The sequence below is a fragment of the Dermacentor andersoni genome, chromosome 1 (genome assembly GCF_023375885.2).
Source record: "Dermacentor andersoni chromosome 1, qqDerAnde1_hic_scaffold, whole genome shotgun sequence".
In the NCBI taxonomy this organism is placed as follows: Eukaryota; Metazoa; Arthropoda; class Arachnida; order Ixodida; family Ixodidae; genus Dermacentor; species Dermacentor andersoni.
In genome coordinates, this window is record NC_092814.1 from 175,373,209 (window position 1) to 175,392,082 (window position 18,874).

Below are 18,874 nucleotides of genomic sequence, written 5' to 3' on the forward strand. Positions count from 1 at the left end.
AATATATTGTTGTGAAGTTATGTGGATACATGCAGTGAACTTTGTATTCGGTGATACCTTTTTTGCCCTTTATCAAACTTTATCTTTGCATTTGTGTATTCCATTGTATCTTCGCATTTCTTACGTATATTTTGCAGAACTACTGCTTTTTATATTTGATCTCTGTTGCGACTATACTTTCGGTGCAATTACAATCCACGACTGTGACTGCTGCTCCTGTGCAATACATTGAAACGAAGGACAGAATCATTGAGAGTTTTCCCTGGCCGTTGCATATGTCCAAAAATGTAAACGAGGTTCTTGAATGACAAAGCTTCATTAAAATATTTGTCCTCAACTCATTCATTTCGCATTTACATTTACATTTATCATATCAGCGGCATGCACCGCTTTGTTGATTTCGAACTGATATAGTGCTAAAGTTTGTGTGATATCTAAATGTAACATGTAACATTAAATGATGTCAGCATCGTCAAGAAATTTCAGGTTAGAGAGGCAGCTAGTGAGATAACTAGGTATAAGCCTCCAAGAATTTGTACATTTTCACCTGGGGCCTATTTTGTAACAGTTCATTTCATTCTTGTCTTACCATCTGTCATGTGAAGTTGCTAATACTGGCTATATAGCAGCGACGTCTGAGCCAACAATGAAGAATGAAGAGAACGAAAAATGAATTCTTACAAAATACAGCTCTGATCTCGTCTTGTGAAATGTGTCTCGCGTGAACTGTATGTGCGCAGTCGCTGCTTGGATTCTTGCGACCATTGCTCGTCGGTAGGGCTCATTTGGCAGGGTTGTGGGTTCTGCATAACTTCCCAATGTTGGCACTATTCATGTTAAACGCAGCACCAGACAAGGACTTTACATAATTGCCAAGTCCCATTCATTGCAGTGGCGCTAAATGAGTTTTTTGCAGGGTGTGCAGGGTTATGCAGCAGAAACTATACTGGAAAGTGGCACTAGCACCTGCAGAAGAAGTGCATGTGCAGCCACAAACATGGTGGGCTGGTATCATTATGATCGAGGCACCACAGTGCCTCATTGTGGCCAAGATTCACTGGACATGCCAAAAAAATGAAGTGTACACAATAAAATAGATGAGTAATGGTTAGGAAACAATGCTAATATGGGCTTGCATCATCACAGGTACTTACATAAATGCAGCAAAGGAAGATAAGGCATGGATCAAGGAAGGATCAGGCATGCAATTTTTTGTCATCGCAGTGGCTATCATACCTATACATGAAGCATTTGGATGCTACCCAGCTTGATAAGGCTCTATTTGCCACGGAACAAAGCATATATTTTTCAAACTTTCTTCAGCTTGCTTAACGCCAACTACACAACTACATTTAGCTCCTTGAGTGCTAAGATGAGGGTTTTGTTTTTTACATTCACAGTGACTTTCTTGTTGCTGGCCTATAGGTTTGTGCAGACAAGCACAAGACTGAATCATCTTGAAAGGTTTACTTTTTTGATGCTTCACCTTGAGGCATCTTTGAGACATTTTGTTGAGAAGGCAGTCCTAATGTCTTTTGTAAATGTAAATAGACACCATTTTTGCCTGTTTCTATTTCATCCCTGAATCTAACACGCACCTAGTATTGTAGATTAAAGTAAGAAAATAAAAGCGTATCTAAATGTAACACGTTGCCGATTTACGAAAGAAATATATAGCATGCCCCCTACGTTCACGATCAGAAAATGTCGCAGTTTCGCCTGGAACGCAAAGCATCGATTGAGATAGTAAATTAGTAGACAGCTATACGAAGTAAGGACAGTAGATTTATTCGTTGTATAAACTTGTAAACATTCACTTATTAACTAAATTAACAAGTATGCATGCGCACACTAGCAAACATGAACACATCTCACTTAATGACTGTGGAAACTCGCTGTCAGAACACTGGAGTGAGGAAGTACGGCAGCAGCAGTGAGTGAATTGACGTTTGTGCTGCGTCTTGCTTCAACGTGACCTAAGCGGCCAGAACATAGCACCCATAAAACTATGAGCCCGCGGCACACCTAGACTCTATACTCATCACAGATCGCTTTCATCATAGGGCCTGCGTGGCCACGCCATATGCAGCAGCTGCTGGAGTAATTTTCTGATCCATTTTCTCTGGAAAAAAAGGTACACATTAGCTTCAGGTAAATACGGTATGTGGACTGTATTGTAAACTTTGACTGGTCTTCAGTATGATAACTGTGAGACTTGTAAGGACCTCAGTGGACCTCATTTCTCTGAAGTGCACTCAGGTAGTCGTAGCTAGGGTGCCTCGATGTGCTCGCTCACTTCCGCTCTACTCAAGGTGGAGACAACCATGTTGTCTGCTACAGCGGTCACCATTATTGTCCCCACGTGCCAAGGTATGCACTGCCAGCGCACGGATTTGCAGCCATTTCCTTGTAAAGGCGTTTTGTGCTGGGCTAGTCATCGTAAATGCAATATAATCTATGGAACTCGCTGTTTGTAGATTTCCAGGCATGCATTACAACAAGTGATTAGATGTATAGCGTCTAACATTGTCGCATAAGGTAATCGTCCTCAATGCTGGTGAGGCCGCTGCACTGCTAGCTGCCTTAGTGGTGATGTGGTACATAGCTGCATTTGATCACCAGAGGCTGCATGCATCACAGTTTACTTTTAATTTTGTGTGTGTTCATGGCATGTTTTCTTAACTATTGGAAGGCATGACAGGTTAGCTTTCTTCAGGGAACTGAGAGCTGAAAAGTACTGTCTTTTACAAAGCAATAGTGAAAAGGTCTTTTTCATGGGACTGTATAATATGGAAAAGCAACGTAATGATATGCCTACCATTAAAGCCACAGTATATATGTTTTTATGTCTGCAATTATTTCTGCCTAGACTTCTGGAAGTGCACATTGAAGCACACAGTAAAAATTGACCAGTCTTGATTTCATCGAACAACGCAACTGCACAAGCAAACAAATTAGCAGGAATAAAAAGAAGTAAAGCACTGCGCTCACAGATACGACAGTTGTACTGCAGATATGGACAGTAAATGAACTGAAATGCAATACAGAGGGAGCAGAATATTTCTGACCCAGTTCTAATTAGGGGCTTTCTCCGGCAGGTCCTGCTTCTATGCTTGCTTACTGCTCTATCTCCTAATTGATGCACATGTACCAATCAGCTAGGATGTAAATATGCATATGCAATTTCAGTCCTGCACAGTTGTAAATAAGCAATCACCTAGCCTTATTGCCCTAATTGCAGGGAAGCACTCACTGCACCGTAATCCGATTCCCCCCCTTCCAATTAAAACCCATCCGATTGCGTTTAAAAGAACCACCGTTGTGAAAAAATTCTGGTTCTTTTATGACAGAGCACAAAAGGTGATCGTGGTTGCCAATACACGGCTTGTTGATGAGAGCACTGATTCAGCCGAGAGCAGTGAGAGATCGGATTGCCTTGAAATGGGCTATCTGCGATACTAATTTCTTTTACATTGGCCTATGCAATCTCTTGCAAGTTGATGCCAAATGGTGTGTCAGCCCTGCCCTATTGTATTTTCTAAGACACTTGGAAATGAGGTTTGAAGTGGAAAATTTTCTTCATAAGGGTACAAAAATGTCAAAAGCATCTAGAGGCCAGTTCATTGGCGTGAGTGAAACGTGTTTGTCACCCAAACTTAAGATTTTTTTTTTTGAATGCAGAGTCGTGTGATGTGCTTAAAAAGCTAGCTTTCTTAGAGCTTTTCTTTTTAATGAACACGGGAGGGGGGCGGCAAGCACCCAAATTTACATAGAAGCTTTCATGCTGTTCTGCAAGGTTTATTAAAATGTTGCTGAATGTAGTCGCAGCCTGTGACAAGTGGGTGTACTGTGGCCACAAGCTATGTGGGGAACTAATTCTGTTCTCATGACAAGTTGGCTTCAGCAATGTCTTGCTGGAATGGCCATTAGCATGTCTTGCTTCTAGTTGACGGAGGTGTATGCATAGCCTCATTCTGGTGTAGCTTGAAATTAGCAGTTTCTGAACCGCTTCCCTGTGTTTGTAGCAAGTTCCAAAGTTGCACCGCAACATTTTGGTCAAGTATGTAATCACCGCCTGCACAGGCGACTTCTTCCTGACTAAGTTGTCAGTCCAAGCAACAATTCTCTTAAAATATTCCTTGCATGCTTTCAACAAGCTCATCACCTCAGCACTAGGGTAATGCAGGTTTGCACCATCCTGGACATATCCTTTTAGTACTGTAAGATATGCATGCTCACTGTTGCTCAAGCACACCACAGCTACCTTAAATTAATTGCACTTTTCAATTGTTTTCATGATGCCCTTCAAAAGGAATCCGCCAAGGTGGAAGAGCATGCTGCATTCTGCAGACCAGTGATTCAGTGAATAGGATCTCGGCATCATCATTTTCTTGAACCTCGTTTTCTGTGCACTCATGCATGCCTTGCGATAGCAGGTCAACAATGTACTTTGAATTACCAATATTGTAGCTGGTTGTTGCTGGTGTCTGACGAACACACACCAGCTTGAGAGTACATTTCATATCATATGCATCCAGTACCGGCTTCCTCAATCAAATGACTTAAAGGAGGTTTTCAAGGCAGTCCTGCAACATCCTGCTTGTTAGAAGGAACTTATAGCCTTCAGATTCCAACAGAATGACTTGCAGATGAAGCATAACTTGTGGTTATCATATGATAACCACAAGTTGATAACCACAATAGCCTGTAATGTCTTCCATTGCGAAGAGTGTCCCATGTTCATTTCTTGAATTGGTTCAAGGGCCAAACGCAGTGTTCTGACAGCGGCATGGTGCTTCATCACATCTTGAAGACTCAGAGCTATTGATGGATGCCGTCAAGGCATTAGTATATACCAATTTGAAATAAGCTCGAGAAACCATGCTGTGGTTTCAGCTTAAGGCTCCAAAATTCACTCCCTAATCAGGTAGCGAATTGTAGGGGGAGCTTCGTGAAAGAACGGCAATGCGATACCCACCTTCATACTGGTAAAATGCCCCATGCTCACATGTGCTTCAGAAAGCTTGGGTGCAGCTTTCAGCTCTCTGTCCTTGTCATATTGTCGCACAGCATGCACATGCTATGCTTTCACCTCTTTTGAAGGCAAGTGCTATTGACCTGCAGTTGAGTCGCTTAATGCAGAAGCATGCGAGTTCAAGAGCTGACGCTCAAAGTTCTTCTGCACGTGAACTGCATATGCATTGAAGAACAACTCCTTCCCTTCAAGGCAAGGATGGGGAATGGAGCATACTGTGCAGGAATTTCTGTGGCTTAGCTCATGCCGCATTGCTCTATTGCTCTATTTGCAGCCTAGTGTCTTAGAGTTCTGTAGCCAGATGTTCCGCTAGAAAGTTTTATCTGGAGCCCCTGCTCGATACTCTGAGGTGACCAAGTGCTGCCCTGATTGTTTCTCCATGAGAGTGCACGCAGCTGGTCCTCATTTAGAAATGTGTACTCGCTTTTTGAAGTTCCCTATAGTGTTTTCTAGGTTATTAACCTTCTGTTTCAAAGCTTCGATACTACAGTTGGCCTTTTTGTGGACTTCTTGGAGCTGTAAGTAGGTTTTTACATCTGCAAGCTGTTTCTCCAGCTCAGTGCATGAAGTACTAGCCGAATGGAGCTCGCATTCACTACTATTCGACCAAGCAAAGGATGCACCTCGATTATCTCCTGTTACTGGTGCAGTTTCCGCTGAGTCATTTTCAGAGGCTGTTTGATGCCCACAGTTTCGTTCTTGAAGCATGTTATTACTGTTGTCTAATGGCGGGTGCATAGACTGCTCTGCCACAGATGTTAAACCAACAGTTGTGGAAGTGCTAGGCTGCGGCTGCACCATGGTCATCTCTGAATCTGCAGGTGGCACATCAGGTCTGGCTCTTTGTTTTGAAGGTTTTCTCCGGCATGCCAGAGCTGAAAATCAAAGTATAAAGTGCATAAGACCATCATCCTGTTGATAGTTACAGCTGTCTGGAAAGTGTACTTCATCGAAATGAATCAAAGTTCAAGCTGTGTTGGCAGCTGCACATTAGGTGTACCACATCTTTAAATTACCAGTTTCTAATGGTAGTGTTTTGTCTTTTCCATGCTTACCGTGAAGAAAATCCGTTTCGCCCAACTCAACATCCTGTTGAGCATTTTAAAATTAAGCCAGGTATCAGCTGATATTCAGAATCGCTGTAAATGATGTAAGTGAATACATAACACCTTACCTTTAAAAGGAAAGGCACTTGGAGCAGCAGTTTGCTTTAGTTTCTTCCACCCATCGGCATGTTGTGGCTCGAAGCTGCTTTCTTCAAAGTGAGCCTGCATGTTAGTGAAATATTAGGAGTTTAAGGGCTTGATGTGTAGTGCACTAATGAAGTGGTCAAGTAATGTAGCACTGCTATATGCTTTGAATAGAGGAAACATACATTTTCCGAAAGGATTGTGGCTTGATGGGTGTTTACTCATCCCTATGGATGCGGGTACCAACAGTCGGGCCACAGTGTATGTGCGCACTGCTAGTGTCAGCGTTTGCTTCATTAAAGATCAGTTGCAAGTAGCATATACCAAGCATTACTTGCCATCGACCAATACAGCCATCGATCACCAGTCATAAATTTACTGACATGAGGGCCGTAAGGTTTACTAGCCTTTTGCAAAAATCTTGAAGTGATCAAAATCTGCATGCAGGTTCAAAGGCAGTTGTTGTAGGTGGAAAAATTGCTGGACATGTTCGTCGTTGTGCCCCGTTACTAAGTGCCTATTTAAAATATGGCTCTAATTCCCATTTCTAGAAAATACTAGCGAAAATGCGGCAAGCATAAAAATGTCCTTTACCAATCGCAGCAAAAACGACCGTACTTCTGTAATGTTCAAAACATTTCTTTGGCGCCGCAAATTCCACTTTGAAACTGACAGTGTATGAAAATGTAGACACGGAAATGTTTACTCAGGGAAAGTAGGAAATCATTACACTGAATAACACAAAATAGAGTTTTCTAATTTGATTTGGTGCTCAGCAACAAACACTATTGGGAGCAAATGCTCACCGCTTAGTAATAACGCAATAATGTCTATAATCATACCTTGGTGTAGGAAAAAATAAAAGCTTATGCTGGCAAAAAAGAAAGTACGTTTTCCAAGCTGATCCCCAAAACAACGCCAAATTTTTGGAAACTGTTTGAACGCGATGAAACGATTCAGCATTCCGAGTTCGTCACACGTTTCTGTTCAGTTGCGGTAGGTGGACGGTAAGGAGGCATCAAAGTGCAGCTTAAACCGTAAACATAACTTGTGATAATTTAATCCATCCCTACGTTACTTGTAATCTACACGTCGTTTCAAAAATAACCCTAAAATACCAGGCTTAACAAAGAAAAAGCGATAGAAAACAGCAACAATACTTCCAACACTCGTGCTGCATACACGCAATGCATTCATTGGCTGCCACTTGTCACGCTTGATCTTCACCATCTACAGGAGTCTTCTATTATGCTCCTTTTAGAAAGAAAACATCTTTGAGCCATTCCTAGAGTGGTTTGTGCACTGTGGCACACAACATCCAACCATCTTGCAAACCTTGCGACTGATCAGAAGGGCGACAAGGCAGCAGGTGCAGCTTGTGCGTTTAACCAAAGCACGGTGAGGGCGCAAACACCGCAGATGCTCCGACAATGGTGGGGCGGCATTGACCCATTCAAAGAATGGCAGCACTCTGAGCAGGGGCATGGGCATCGAGGCACTCTAGTCTTAGCCGTCCATATATGGGCAGTAAAGACAGGCTCCCAAACATGGTCCTTGGAGGCTATCCAAGTGCATTTTGGCTCTTTCTCTCTTTTCCTTTACGGTTGACCAAGTCAACAGTGAAAAAAAACTTTTGGCAAGTCTGGTATTGAAAGGAACTTGCCTTGCTTTGCAAATCTGGCATTGGTCCAGACCTGAGAAGCAAAGCAAGTTCCTATCAGCCAAGTTCGCCTATACTTGCATGTTGTTTATTAATTTTCCTGGACTCCCACTGACTGCAGAAGCCACATGCTTGTACTTATGTTTTACTGCCCAAAAAAAGATTTGGGCAGTAAATTAATTTTGTTAGCTCCTGCACATGGAGCCGATGTGTGTTATGTCGGTGAGTGTAAGTGAACCAACTGCGATGTCTTTTGTACACCCTTTTTGGAAACACAGTTGTGTCTCATTAGAGTTTACTTGGCTGGCTTATGGTTACATATAGGAAAGGAGCAGAACTTCTTATGTAAGAAAGGAAGGACAAAGGAGTGAGTGAAGTGAAGGGAGCCAAATGCAGTGTAGGCTCAATGATGCGAGTGAGTGGAGCCAACTGATGAAAGCATGCACATTGGAGTGCACATTGAATAGTGACATGTTAGCAAAAAAAAAAAAAAATTAGGGCAGAAACTATCCCTGATGATTATCTATATCTTGCGAAGCATTTGTGAAAGGTATAAATGACGCAAATGTGCGCAAAGGGTGGCGAAAATGTTATGACCACGGTCATGTGACAATGGCAGAGGGACGAACATGGTATGATGATGATTTTGAGACAACTGCATGACAACCATGATATGACAATGGTGGAGTGACGACAGTGGTATGACGATAATGGAGTGACAGTGGTATGATGACGATGGTGTGACGACGTGATGCCAATGGGATGACGATGTTAAGATGATCACTATGGTATAATGATGACCGCATGACGACGGATGTATGGGGACTACGACGTGTCAGCGATGGCACAGTGACCGGGATCATGAAGGTGGAATCCCGACAACGAGGTGAAGACGAAGGTGTACAATAATGGGTTGACCACAGTGCAATTGATACAACGAAATGGCGACACTGGAGCGACCACGACGTCATCACGAAAACTTTGTAACGACAACGTGATAATGGCATAATGACAATGGAGCAACCACAACATCATGACGGCGACTTTGTAGTAATGATGCGATAATGGCATGACAAGGATGGAATGACGACGACAGTATGACGATGGTAACTTGAAGAGGGCGTGATGACGATATGGCAGTTCAGTGACAGTAACAGAGTAAAAACGCCGGAAAGATGACAGTGACATGACAAAGAAAGAACGATCACAATGTCATGAAGGCAATGAAATGATTGACAATAGCATGACAACTGCATATTGATGTTGGACCTCGTGTCTGTGGTGACGTGCATCACCTGCTGCCACGTGCTGCTTTATATCTGGTGTGTGTTTCGACTATTAGCTGCAGCTTTTCGGACTGCACTATCTCTAAGATCAGAACACATTTTTCAGGGAAGTAATTGGTGCATCCTTGCTCATGACCTTGCTCATATCTTGGCTCTGATTAGGCAAAGAAAGCTTTGAATTTAAAATAGTTCCATTGCCTATTACAGGGAGGCTGACATATGCTCGTATCTATAAGAACATGCTCAACCCAGTACATCTTGAACACGGGACCATTAGTCAATCGAGTATGCTTGTTGGCTGAGCATAACATGCCTTTGAACGCCTATCCATTGTATTGAATTTATTGCATTGAATGTTCTTGTGATTCTGATCAAGCTCCATATATAAAGGCTCAACTACTTTATCATTCTTTTTTGGCTCTCTGGATGCAACGCTGATTGAATATGTTCTTTAGCTGTTGTGCCATTTGGGTGTTCATAGGCAACTAAGCATAAATTATTTGGGTATTTTATTAGATATATATGTTTGCTCTGTTCCTGTGTTTCATGAGGATATTTGTTATTGTCAGTGTAATGAACATGTTGCGTTTTTGTTTTTTTACTTCTGCAGAGCAATGATAAGCTTGAGCTAACTGAACAGCTTCAGAAGGAACAGCATGTTACCAAAGAGCTTGGAGAGCGTTTGGGGCAGCAAGAAGAGGAGCTGCGCGAGTTACGGGACCAGGTGAGCAGTGTACTCAAGAGTGATTGTTGTGTCCAGCAAAGTCCACCAGGATGAAATAATTTTTCCCAGAATTGGAAGAAAAGAATCTTGTGACATTGTACATATGTAATCTGAATGTGCTGTCCTTCTAGAATTTTCTCACTCCACTTTAAATGTCATCTTAGCTATTGCTGGGCCATGCAGTTGGGCTCATGTGGTTCTTTTGGCGTTTTAAAGCTCCGTTGGGTGAAGATGAGTACATCTAACCCACCAGAGGGTTGGAGTGCTGGCTAATCAAGAGTCATTGTGCATACCTCAGTCATCATGCATAGCTCAGAGTCAGTCCTGATCATGTATGTGGCGACCCATGAACTTTTCATGGGGACTGTGCAGGTTAACCTGGCAAACTTGCCTCCTGAGCTTTAAAAAAAATGTGCATTTACATTTTTTTAAAAGTCAACTGGCATTACTTGCTTAGTTCTTATGCCATAAGCTCCTCAAGGCATTCCAAATATGGAGATTCCTTTAACCAGAGTCTCTTAAGAGAGAGCACACTTGAGTTTCCATCATGCATTGCCAGCAAACCCTTCCAAGAGTGAAGGTTCAGCATGCATTGCCTGTTTTCTGGTGTTCACATCAGGTAGCATGCCATTTCAGTGAGCCATTTAAACAGAGAGAATGTAAACTATAGCGAGTTTGCAGCACTCCAACTCAGTGATTCTCTTTAGTGCTTGAAAGGTTTGAAAGGTGATGTCACAGTTTTCATGTCTCACTGAGACCTCAATCATGTTTGCACAAAATTTTTGCACTTTGTACTGTGTTATTCATGCAGATCTGCAGTGATCACATTTTGGTACATCGAAATTGCTGGTTCAGTATTAGTGGGGTTATGCCATATGAAGCTACTGTCGCAGACACATCTCATGTCACAAACTCCATGCTGGCAGCGTAGTGAGGCTGTTTATTAAAAGCCTCACTGTCCGTCAAATACACATCGAAACTAGCCTGACGCGTTCTTTATTAATTTAAGTTGATGTATATCACTGTAAAAAGCAGCATAAAATATTTCTTATGGTCTTGCAGAAGGTTCTTATTCTTGCACGTATAAAAATTCAATTGTTTGCTCGTTCCGTGCGACAACCGGTAGTATTTGAGTGATGTTCATCCAGTTCCGGCTTTGCGCTATTGGCTAGTCGCTCATAGCACTTCCGGGTGATGAGCAACGAATTCTAGATTTCCAGAACCAAGCGATCGAGCGGCAAGACTGAGCGATCTGTTAAAGCGACGGCCCGTTTGGTCGCTCGAAGCCATTGCTCGTCGCTGTCATGCACAAAATCACTCTCTTGGGGCTTAGCCTTTATGGTCAGTCGCAGTGTCTGAACAGGTATGATACTAAACTATTCTTTCTCCGTGAAGCTGTATTTAATAATAATAATAATAATAATAATAATAATAATAACAACAGTTCGGGCTGCTCACACGGCCGATGCGATGCTCATAGTGTCGAGTAAAGCCAACGTCCTGGCGGATTTGATGAAGCATAGCTTTGCTTGACTTTAGCTGGGAAGCAGAATGTCTTGTTAAGGTTTGTTTTCCACAGGCGCCTGTATTGATTGTCTGTTTCAGCCCTGTGAGCTACTGTGTAATCACGCGTGAGATTTCAGAAAGCTTGAGCAACCTGCCTGGGTTTCCTTCATATCTTAGTGCTACGGTTGGGTGGATGACACTTTTTCCCTTTCACAAATTGTAGAACTTATTTATTTATTTATTTATTTATTTATTTATTTATTTATTTTTATTCGCAATTACATTTGTGTGTTGGGTAATGCAGCTTGCAGCTTGCGGGCTAAGGCCAGTCTAAGTAAAGTACGCTATACTGCTTACCGTTCCGGGCATATGACCATGTATTTGTTGCCCCACTGACATGACACTGGCTGGCTACAGATTTCTGAATGATTAATAAAAGACAGGTTTGTGTACAATAGTTACTGTTTACACAATCAATTTAACCTTGGAAAAGCTCCTGAACTTACCAGAAGTTTTTACCAATGCTAGCTTATTTATGCCTTTACGTTCTGGAAACAAGAGAAGTGAGTAGAGCCACTCTTTATTTGTGATGCCACCTTAATGGAGTGTCACTGATGGCAAGGGAGCCTAAAGTCTCATCATGGCCCGCTCTTCTTGCACCACTAGCTCATGAGCTCCACTCGGAAAAAAAAACTCACAGTGTGAAGCATTTCGTGCTAAATTTAGGTCAGTCTTCATTGTAAACAAAAGTGCTTGTACAGCTTAAATTTAAAATCCCTTCATTCTGTTCTGACCTGACATATATTGGGCACTGCATGCAGATCGGAGGAACCAGTGGTACTTGTGGTGGGTCGACTTTGTGGAGGCACTGTGTCTGTGTGCATTTTGACTCCAATTGTACTGCATAACCTGAAATATTGTGCTGTGATTTGCCTGCCTCATATCTGAGGTACAGACATGATCAGGTGTGATGATGCTTTTTTGACTCCCCAGCTCGCCACCAAGGAGGGTCAAGTGCAGGGCCTTGAGCAACTGTCAAGTCGGGAGCACTATCAGCAAAGTCAGCTGGCTGATCGTGTGCGCCACTACCAGGCCCAGTGCCAACTCACTGAGATACTGCAGCAAGAGCTTGCCCAGGCACAGGTATGCCCACAAAAAGATTTCTCCCCATTATAGACCGTTTGCCTCCCACGAGTACAGCTCCACAGCTCACATCAGAGATATGTATATGATTTTGTTGTCAACCACTGAAGCAAGGTGCAGTGGCGGTGCACTGTGTGCAAATGCAAGACTGCCAGGTGCACAAAGGTTGCATTGCATGAACCATTTTCAGCACGCAGCATGTGCTACATAAGCCCAACCATGTACTGCTGGCCATGGTGTAATGAAGAATGCATCTTGACAAAAGCGAACCACTGTAGGCAATGCAGTAAGATATTGTCCACAAAGTTATTATGGAATAATATTGTTTCAGCCACAAATGAGAGCAATTGCTGACCACTTGTCACAGCAGTATGTGTCATTTATTCAGGTAGGCTGACCATAGATTACTTGAAATGCTATTATTCATGCTCTTGGAGTGGTCATTGTCGAAGAGTGCTGGGCTAGCAAGGCAAAAGTGCTGTGGAAAGCCACTCAAACAGGGGCATAGTGCTTTCCATTCAGTAGAGCGAATGAGCCAGCAGACACAGCTCAATATAGGTGCTCAAGGGTTACTATATACTTTTACATGGTATTCTTAATGAGATGCGGGAAAGCTCACCGATGATGCGGGAAAGTTGCGGGAAAGCTCACTGCCTGTCAACAGAGCGCACGTGGTCTAGGGTGACGGACGGAGTTTGATATATTCATTTTACGTCCAACCCCTTTAGAAATAAAAATTAAAAATGTATGCGACTTTCCAGGTGATATAGAAAGTGTTCGATATGCACAATAATTCTATATATCTGTGTTCGATATATGGAGGTTTGAATGTAGTCACTTAATAACTGAATTAACAAGCATGGTGTCAGTGTGCACGGGCAAACATGAACACATCACACTCGATCGCGAACACTCACTGTCAGAATGTTGGTGTGAGCAACCGCAGCAGTAGCATTGAGCGAAGTGACGTTTGTGCTGTCTATTGCTTCAATGCAAACCGAACGGTGAGAACACAGCACGCACAAAGGTATGGACCATGAGCTGTCTGTAGGTCGCTTTCAAGATACGGCATGCATGGCCGTGCAAAGTATGCAGTTGCTAGTGGAGTAGAAGCGCTGCCTCCCCACTCTCCTCCCTTTTGCGTGCGAGATCGAGCCGTGATCGTCAGTTCTCCTTGCGCCCAGTCACGAAATACACAGTTGCTGCCAGAGCACAATGCTGCCTCTCCTTTCCCTCCCTCCCTCCCATCCCCCCATGGCCTTTCATGGGATGGAAGACTGCATGTTTGCTCTCCACTTTCCTTCCTTGTGTGCGCCTGATGGAGCCACAATCGTCGACTCCCCTCGCTTGCTTTCACTCGCACATACAGCATACAGTGTGTCGCGACGGTGTTATCAGCCTTGGATTTTATGCAGAACATATTATTGCGATGGCAGCGCTGACAGCAAAAATGCACCTGTAGTGTCCATATAATTGCTATCGCAATAAAATGTGTTATTGAGCTGTGTTTGAAGTATTGCATCTTCTTTTTGACAAAGTATGTGTTCGGGGGTGAAAGATTTCTCAAAGGTTTCCCAAGAATTCTGCACAGTCCTCATGTTAAAAATACCCTGTAGACCTTAATTTTGCAATGTGATTGGAAACATTAATGTGCACTGGAACAGTAATATCTGTTACTGTCACTAGAATTATGGTCCTTGCCACAAACTTCTGTCACACTGTAATATCTTCAGCAGTCTCATGAGAGCAGGTAACAAGGGCATCATATAAAGCACCATATTGCGGTGAGCTTCATCTGTCAGAAACTTTAATAATAGCTTTGAAGTTTTTGTTTTACCTATGAAAATAAGCTTTCCGTGCTACCCTATATCTCCTGCACACTGACCCTAATATGAGCATAATTGTGGTGAGAAAATTATGCCAAGCTTATGTCATGAAAGTGCTTTGTTGTTTTTATATGAATTGGAGCAATCAATGCCTTGTAACATGTGAGCACATGCCAATCCATTAGATGAAGGAAATTGAAGCACCACAGTGGTACTGGCATATAAGGGTGCAACATTGAGCTCGTTGATTCTTCTGGGGAATTGGTGAAACTGCGAAAAAAAAATGTGGGCTGAGATGAGGAACAGCACGACGTTAGCACTAGCTAACAACGGTCTTTGTTTATTGCGTCGCAAAATAATTTCTAAAACCACACTTGACTTCTCACAGCATGTCTGGTGACCTTTAAATGGTGAAAAGAGGATAGTCAAGGAAGGAAAAGAAACATAAAAAAGCAAAGGAGAGAACTGAATAAGGTAAGCATAGAAACATGCACTTGTCAGCATACCACTGGCATAATCTAATTGCGAAGCCATTTTCATGTTCTAAGCCTGTCTCAGATACGCAATTACTTTTTTGGTTAGGCTAATAGGAGGCACACTGATACAACTGCTGCCTTTTATGAAAATTGCATATATACTTCAAACACTAAATGCGCACAAATGTCGGGACATTCCTGGAAGTTCGGTGTGCACCCACAAGTTTTGCATTGGGAAACCATCGTGCTACCACTCTTCATTTGCACGTTGTATGCTTGCTCACTTAGCTCTGTATTCAGATATTTCAAGGTTTGCTGTCAATGATCCTTTTCTGGTTCAAGGATCATAAGGAGTCGCACAGTTCTTCAGTGGCCAAAACAGTGATGATCTCCCAGCATCTTCCATCGATCTGAATGACTTGTATTATTCCTTTCCTTTTTAGCAAATTCTTGAAGCTGTAACAAATGTCATGTACAAAGCAGGAAGAGCAAGTTTTTAAAACACCTTTGGTCGAACCACGGAAGCCTTTCTCAAGCTCCTGTACTTCTATGTACTCTCCATGATAATTAACTCTAGGGGTGAATTGCTAGTCCAGATGACAGGGTATATATAGGCTAATGTATGGCTTCTTGTACATCACCTATGTCAGCTAATGTTACATCAGCAAAACCACTCAATGCTGTGTGGTGTGCTTCAGGGCTCAGTGTTAGGACTATTACTCTTTTCTTTATATATATAAATGATCTTCTCACAGCTCTTTTCTTTTCCGGTCAGAAAATTAAAATGGTCGAAAGTCATGCTAATAGGGATCTTTCTGAGATATACCAATGGTTCTTACAAAATAAATTGACAATATGTCAAAAACTAAGCACACCATTTTCTCTAGTCCTTATAAAATCTCAAACAGTTTTAACTGACCTAAGAATTGGCTCAAACCACTTAGAATGAGCTGATCAACAAGTATATCTTGGTTAAAGAGGAAAAGAACCGTGACTTCAGACATGACGTGACGAAGGAGTGGACAGGACGAGCGGTAACTAGCAACTGAGGTTTATTACCATGAAACACATTGCAGCAGAATGTCGCTTCTGCGCGCAGCGTGCCTTGACATACTGATAAACAAAATGAAACACGTGGCAGAAAGCACCCTAGATGACTGTGGAAAGTGCCAAGGGCCCAAATATTGCAGGCAAAAATTCCACAGCGATCACCATGAGGTTGTCGAGCTTGCCGTGGCCCGGACAATTGTCACTTATAAAAAGCACTTGCCGATTCTTTGGTTTGAACTGTCTATCCAGAAAAGGCGCACATACTCTTAAAAAATAGCAGCAGTCATCCATGCTTGCTTGTTACTTCTGTAGATGCATTCCTTAGGAATAGTTGCATTTTGGAAGCACTGCGACTTCTCTGGCTTCCCCAGTATTAACAATCGAAGCTTGTCCTCGCCTGCTGCATTGGCACCAAACAGCACCGTGACACGCTCCTTGCTCTGTTTTCCTCCGTATGAGGATTCGCCAGTGGTAGTGAATGTGCGATTCAGTAACATCTTGTAGAAAAATGCAGCCTCATGTAGGTTGTAGATGTCTTTGTCTTCATACTTTTCAAGTAGAGCTTAACGCTGATCTTGGTGCCATACGTCTACGGTGTCACAGTTCACGGCTGTGCTTTCGCCAGCCATCGGCTTCGAGGTCACGCAGTGTCGTTTCTTGAACCGCTCAGGCCAGCGATTGCTGTACTTGAAATCTTTATGGCCCATTTGGAGGGCAAGAGCTTGGGCTTTTGCAGTAAGTGCAGGTCCATGTATGGGGAAATTTGCATTCCTGGTGTTCTTCACCCACTGTAGAAGTGCACCTTCCACTTTGGGGTGTTTCGAATCGCGATTCCTCTTTCTCTTCGCTGAGAAGCTCTTTTCGAAGCCATCCAGCACAGCTTCCTTGTTTTTCAATACAGTTGATAAAGTAGACGGCGGTATTTCGAATTCCTTCGCGATGTCAGTTTTCTGCTGGCAGCCTTTTTCCACTTGTTTTATCAGCAGAACTTCCTGCTCCAAAGTTGGACACTTTCGCCCGGAGACTGACAGAGCCATTTATCACTGTACACAACAAAGCACACGTGAGGCACACCTAACGAAGCACTCCGAATAACACACAATCACATGATTTGCAGCATGGATCCAAATGCACGTGCCGTTGGCAATAAAGTGACTGAACGCTGCGGGCGACGCAGAAGGCAGCAGCTTCATAATGTCGTCAGGGCATCTCGCTTTCCTTGTCTGTGCCCGCTGGTGATGGTGATGGTTGCAATGGCGGGCTTGGCTTCGGCTTCACGTGTAGTGGAAGAAAGGCGATTGGAGTTGTGGAGACCGAGAAGTAAGAACCGTGGAAGGGCACTCATTGGTGGAAGATTGTGCTCTGGAGGCCAGGCCAGAAGAGGGCAGCTTTGGTGGAGCAGCGATGTCGAAACTGGCAGCAAGGAGGCAAGGAGTTGCATGAAAACGAGTGAGAGGAGTGACTGGCGTCCAAACAGCTTGCAGACTGGAGAGCAGATGAGGAGGGAATGTCTTTCTCTATGAGGAAGGAAAGGCAGTGGCACTTTTATAGGGGGGATGAGAGACTACGCTTTTATAGGGGAGATTAAGACTACGAGAGCATTGCGCTGCAAAGCGCCGCAAATGCCGTGGCTCGAGTTTGAGGTTGTGTTTGTTGTGCTCAAAAAACGATTCGCCGCTCATTGTGGGTATGCAGAACGATCGTGAAAACTGAATGTTTTTGCAGTAGGGGCTTTGTATGATCACTGGGCAATTTTCTCCCGAGGTTTGCAGCCGTAAAGTTTTTCAGCGCACCATTGTGGACAACACTGTGCTAATTCTACAGTTCGTGAACCGTCACATCCGCGCCATGCTAGGAACAAAATAAATGATCCTACTATGCATTTAGACCGTTTGTCTAAAGTCAGACGGCACGAATCGAGCATGAACGGCTAGAGAAAATTGCAGAGGAAATACCAGCTTGCGTTGACCCCGCCATGTGGACAACCTGACTCGCCTCTGGCAATGCTCGGATTTTTCGTGTTTTCAGCAAGTTATCGGTCTGTTTGCATTGCCAAAGTGCAACGAAGCTAGGGCTGGTGTCTTATTGCAATGCAGGCCGATTATGGCAAGTGGCGAGCAAATTTCTAGACCGGCTTCCCCAAAGTCGTCTTCTCAATTTGTTAACGTAGCTGCTCGCGTCGAATATGGCACTTATTATTGGAGGGACACTTCTTTTGTGCTTTCGGCACGTTTCAGTGCCAGAAGTGCTCTTTACAGCGGTAAAACTTTGCTCATCGAGCGCACCCCATGGAATGCTACGGTGTAAGTCTCCTGCGGTCTTTTGGACACTTTTCGGCATCCAAGAGACCGCGGTTTTCTGGCATCGCAAAGCGTCTGGAAAACTTTATTTTCATGTGGATTCTATCACGGGGGACACCAGCGATGCGATTGCGACCGAGAATAACGGTTCAGGCGCGCTGCACCATGGAATTGGACAGCTTCCATTCACTCCACAGTAAACAGCGGGGAGCACTTGGCACTCGCTTGGTACCCATTACAGGCGGTCATCGGTCGTGGGTTTGGTACATTTGTGGCCTGTTCGGTGCCTGCATGAGTCTAATTCTCTGGCAGTATTAATTTGACACTGCAGGCGCAAAAAGGTCACCACCGCCGAGCAGTGGGGATGCCTCCACTCGGCACTTCACTCTAAACAGGTTAAGCTCTTCGTGCACTTTGAGTAACGCAGCTTAAAAATGCATGTGTTTGGGTCGGGACCAGTAGAAATCTTGAATAAGGCAATATTTTGAGTAAAGCAATTTCATTATAACGAGGGATTACTGTATTCATATTGTAAAAAAGAGCCCTTCATATAATTAAACATTGTAAATTGACAGATAGAGCCGCTCCACTCTTTGGTGATCTAAATATTACGCCATTCTTTTGCTATGAGGGATTCTGTTGATTTAACCTTCCAATTGTTAGCAATGCTTATGGTAA

General features: G+C 43.4%; 1 protein-coding gene across 3 annotated transcripts in view; it reads left to right on the forward strand.

Moving 5' to 3' along the window:
- LOC126547181 (golgin subfamily A member 2-like) overlaps positions 1-18,874 on the forward strand; it is a 166,010-nt gene that overhangs the window by 97,473 nt on the left and 49,663 nt on the right. For all 3 annotated transcript variants that reach the window (XM_055062799.1, XM_050195060.3, XM_050195062.3), the window contains 2 exons: positions 9,782-9,895; positions 12,395-12,544. In XM_055062799.1, the coding sequence (XP_054918774.1) occupies positions 9,782-9,895; positions 12,395-12,544 (264 nt within the window). The remainder of the gene's footprint in view (positions 1-9,781; positions 9,896-12,394; positions 12,545-18,874) is intronic.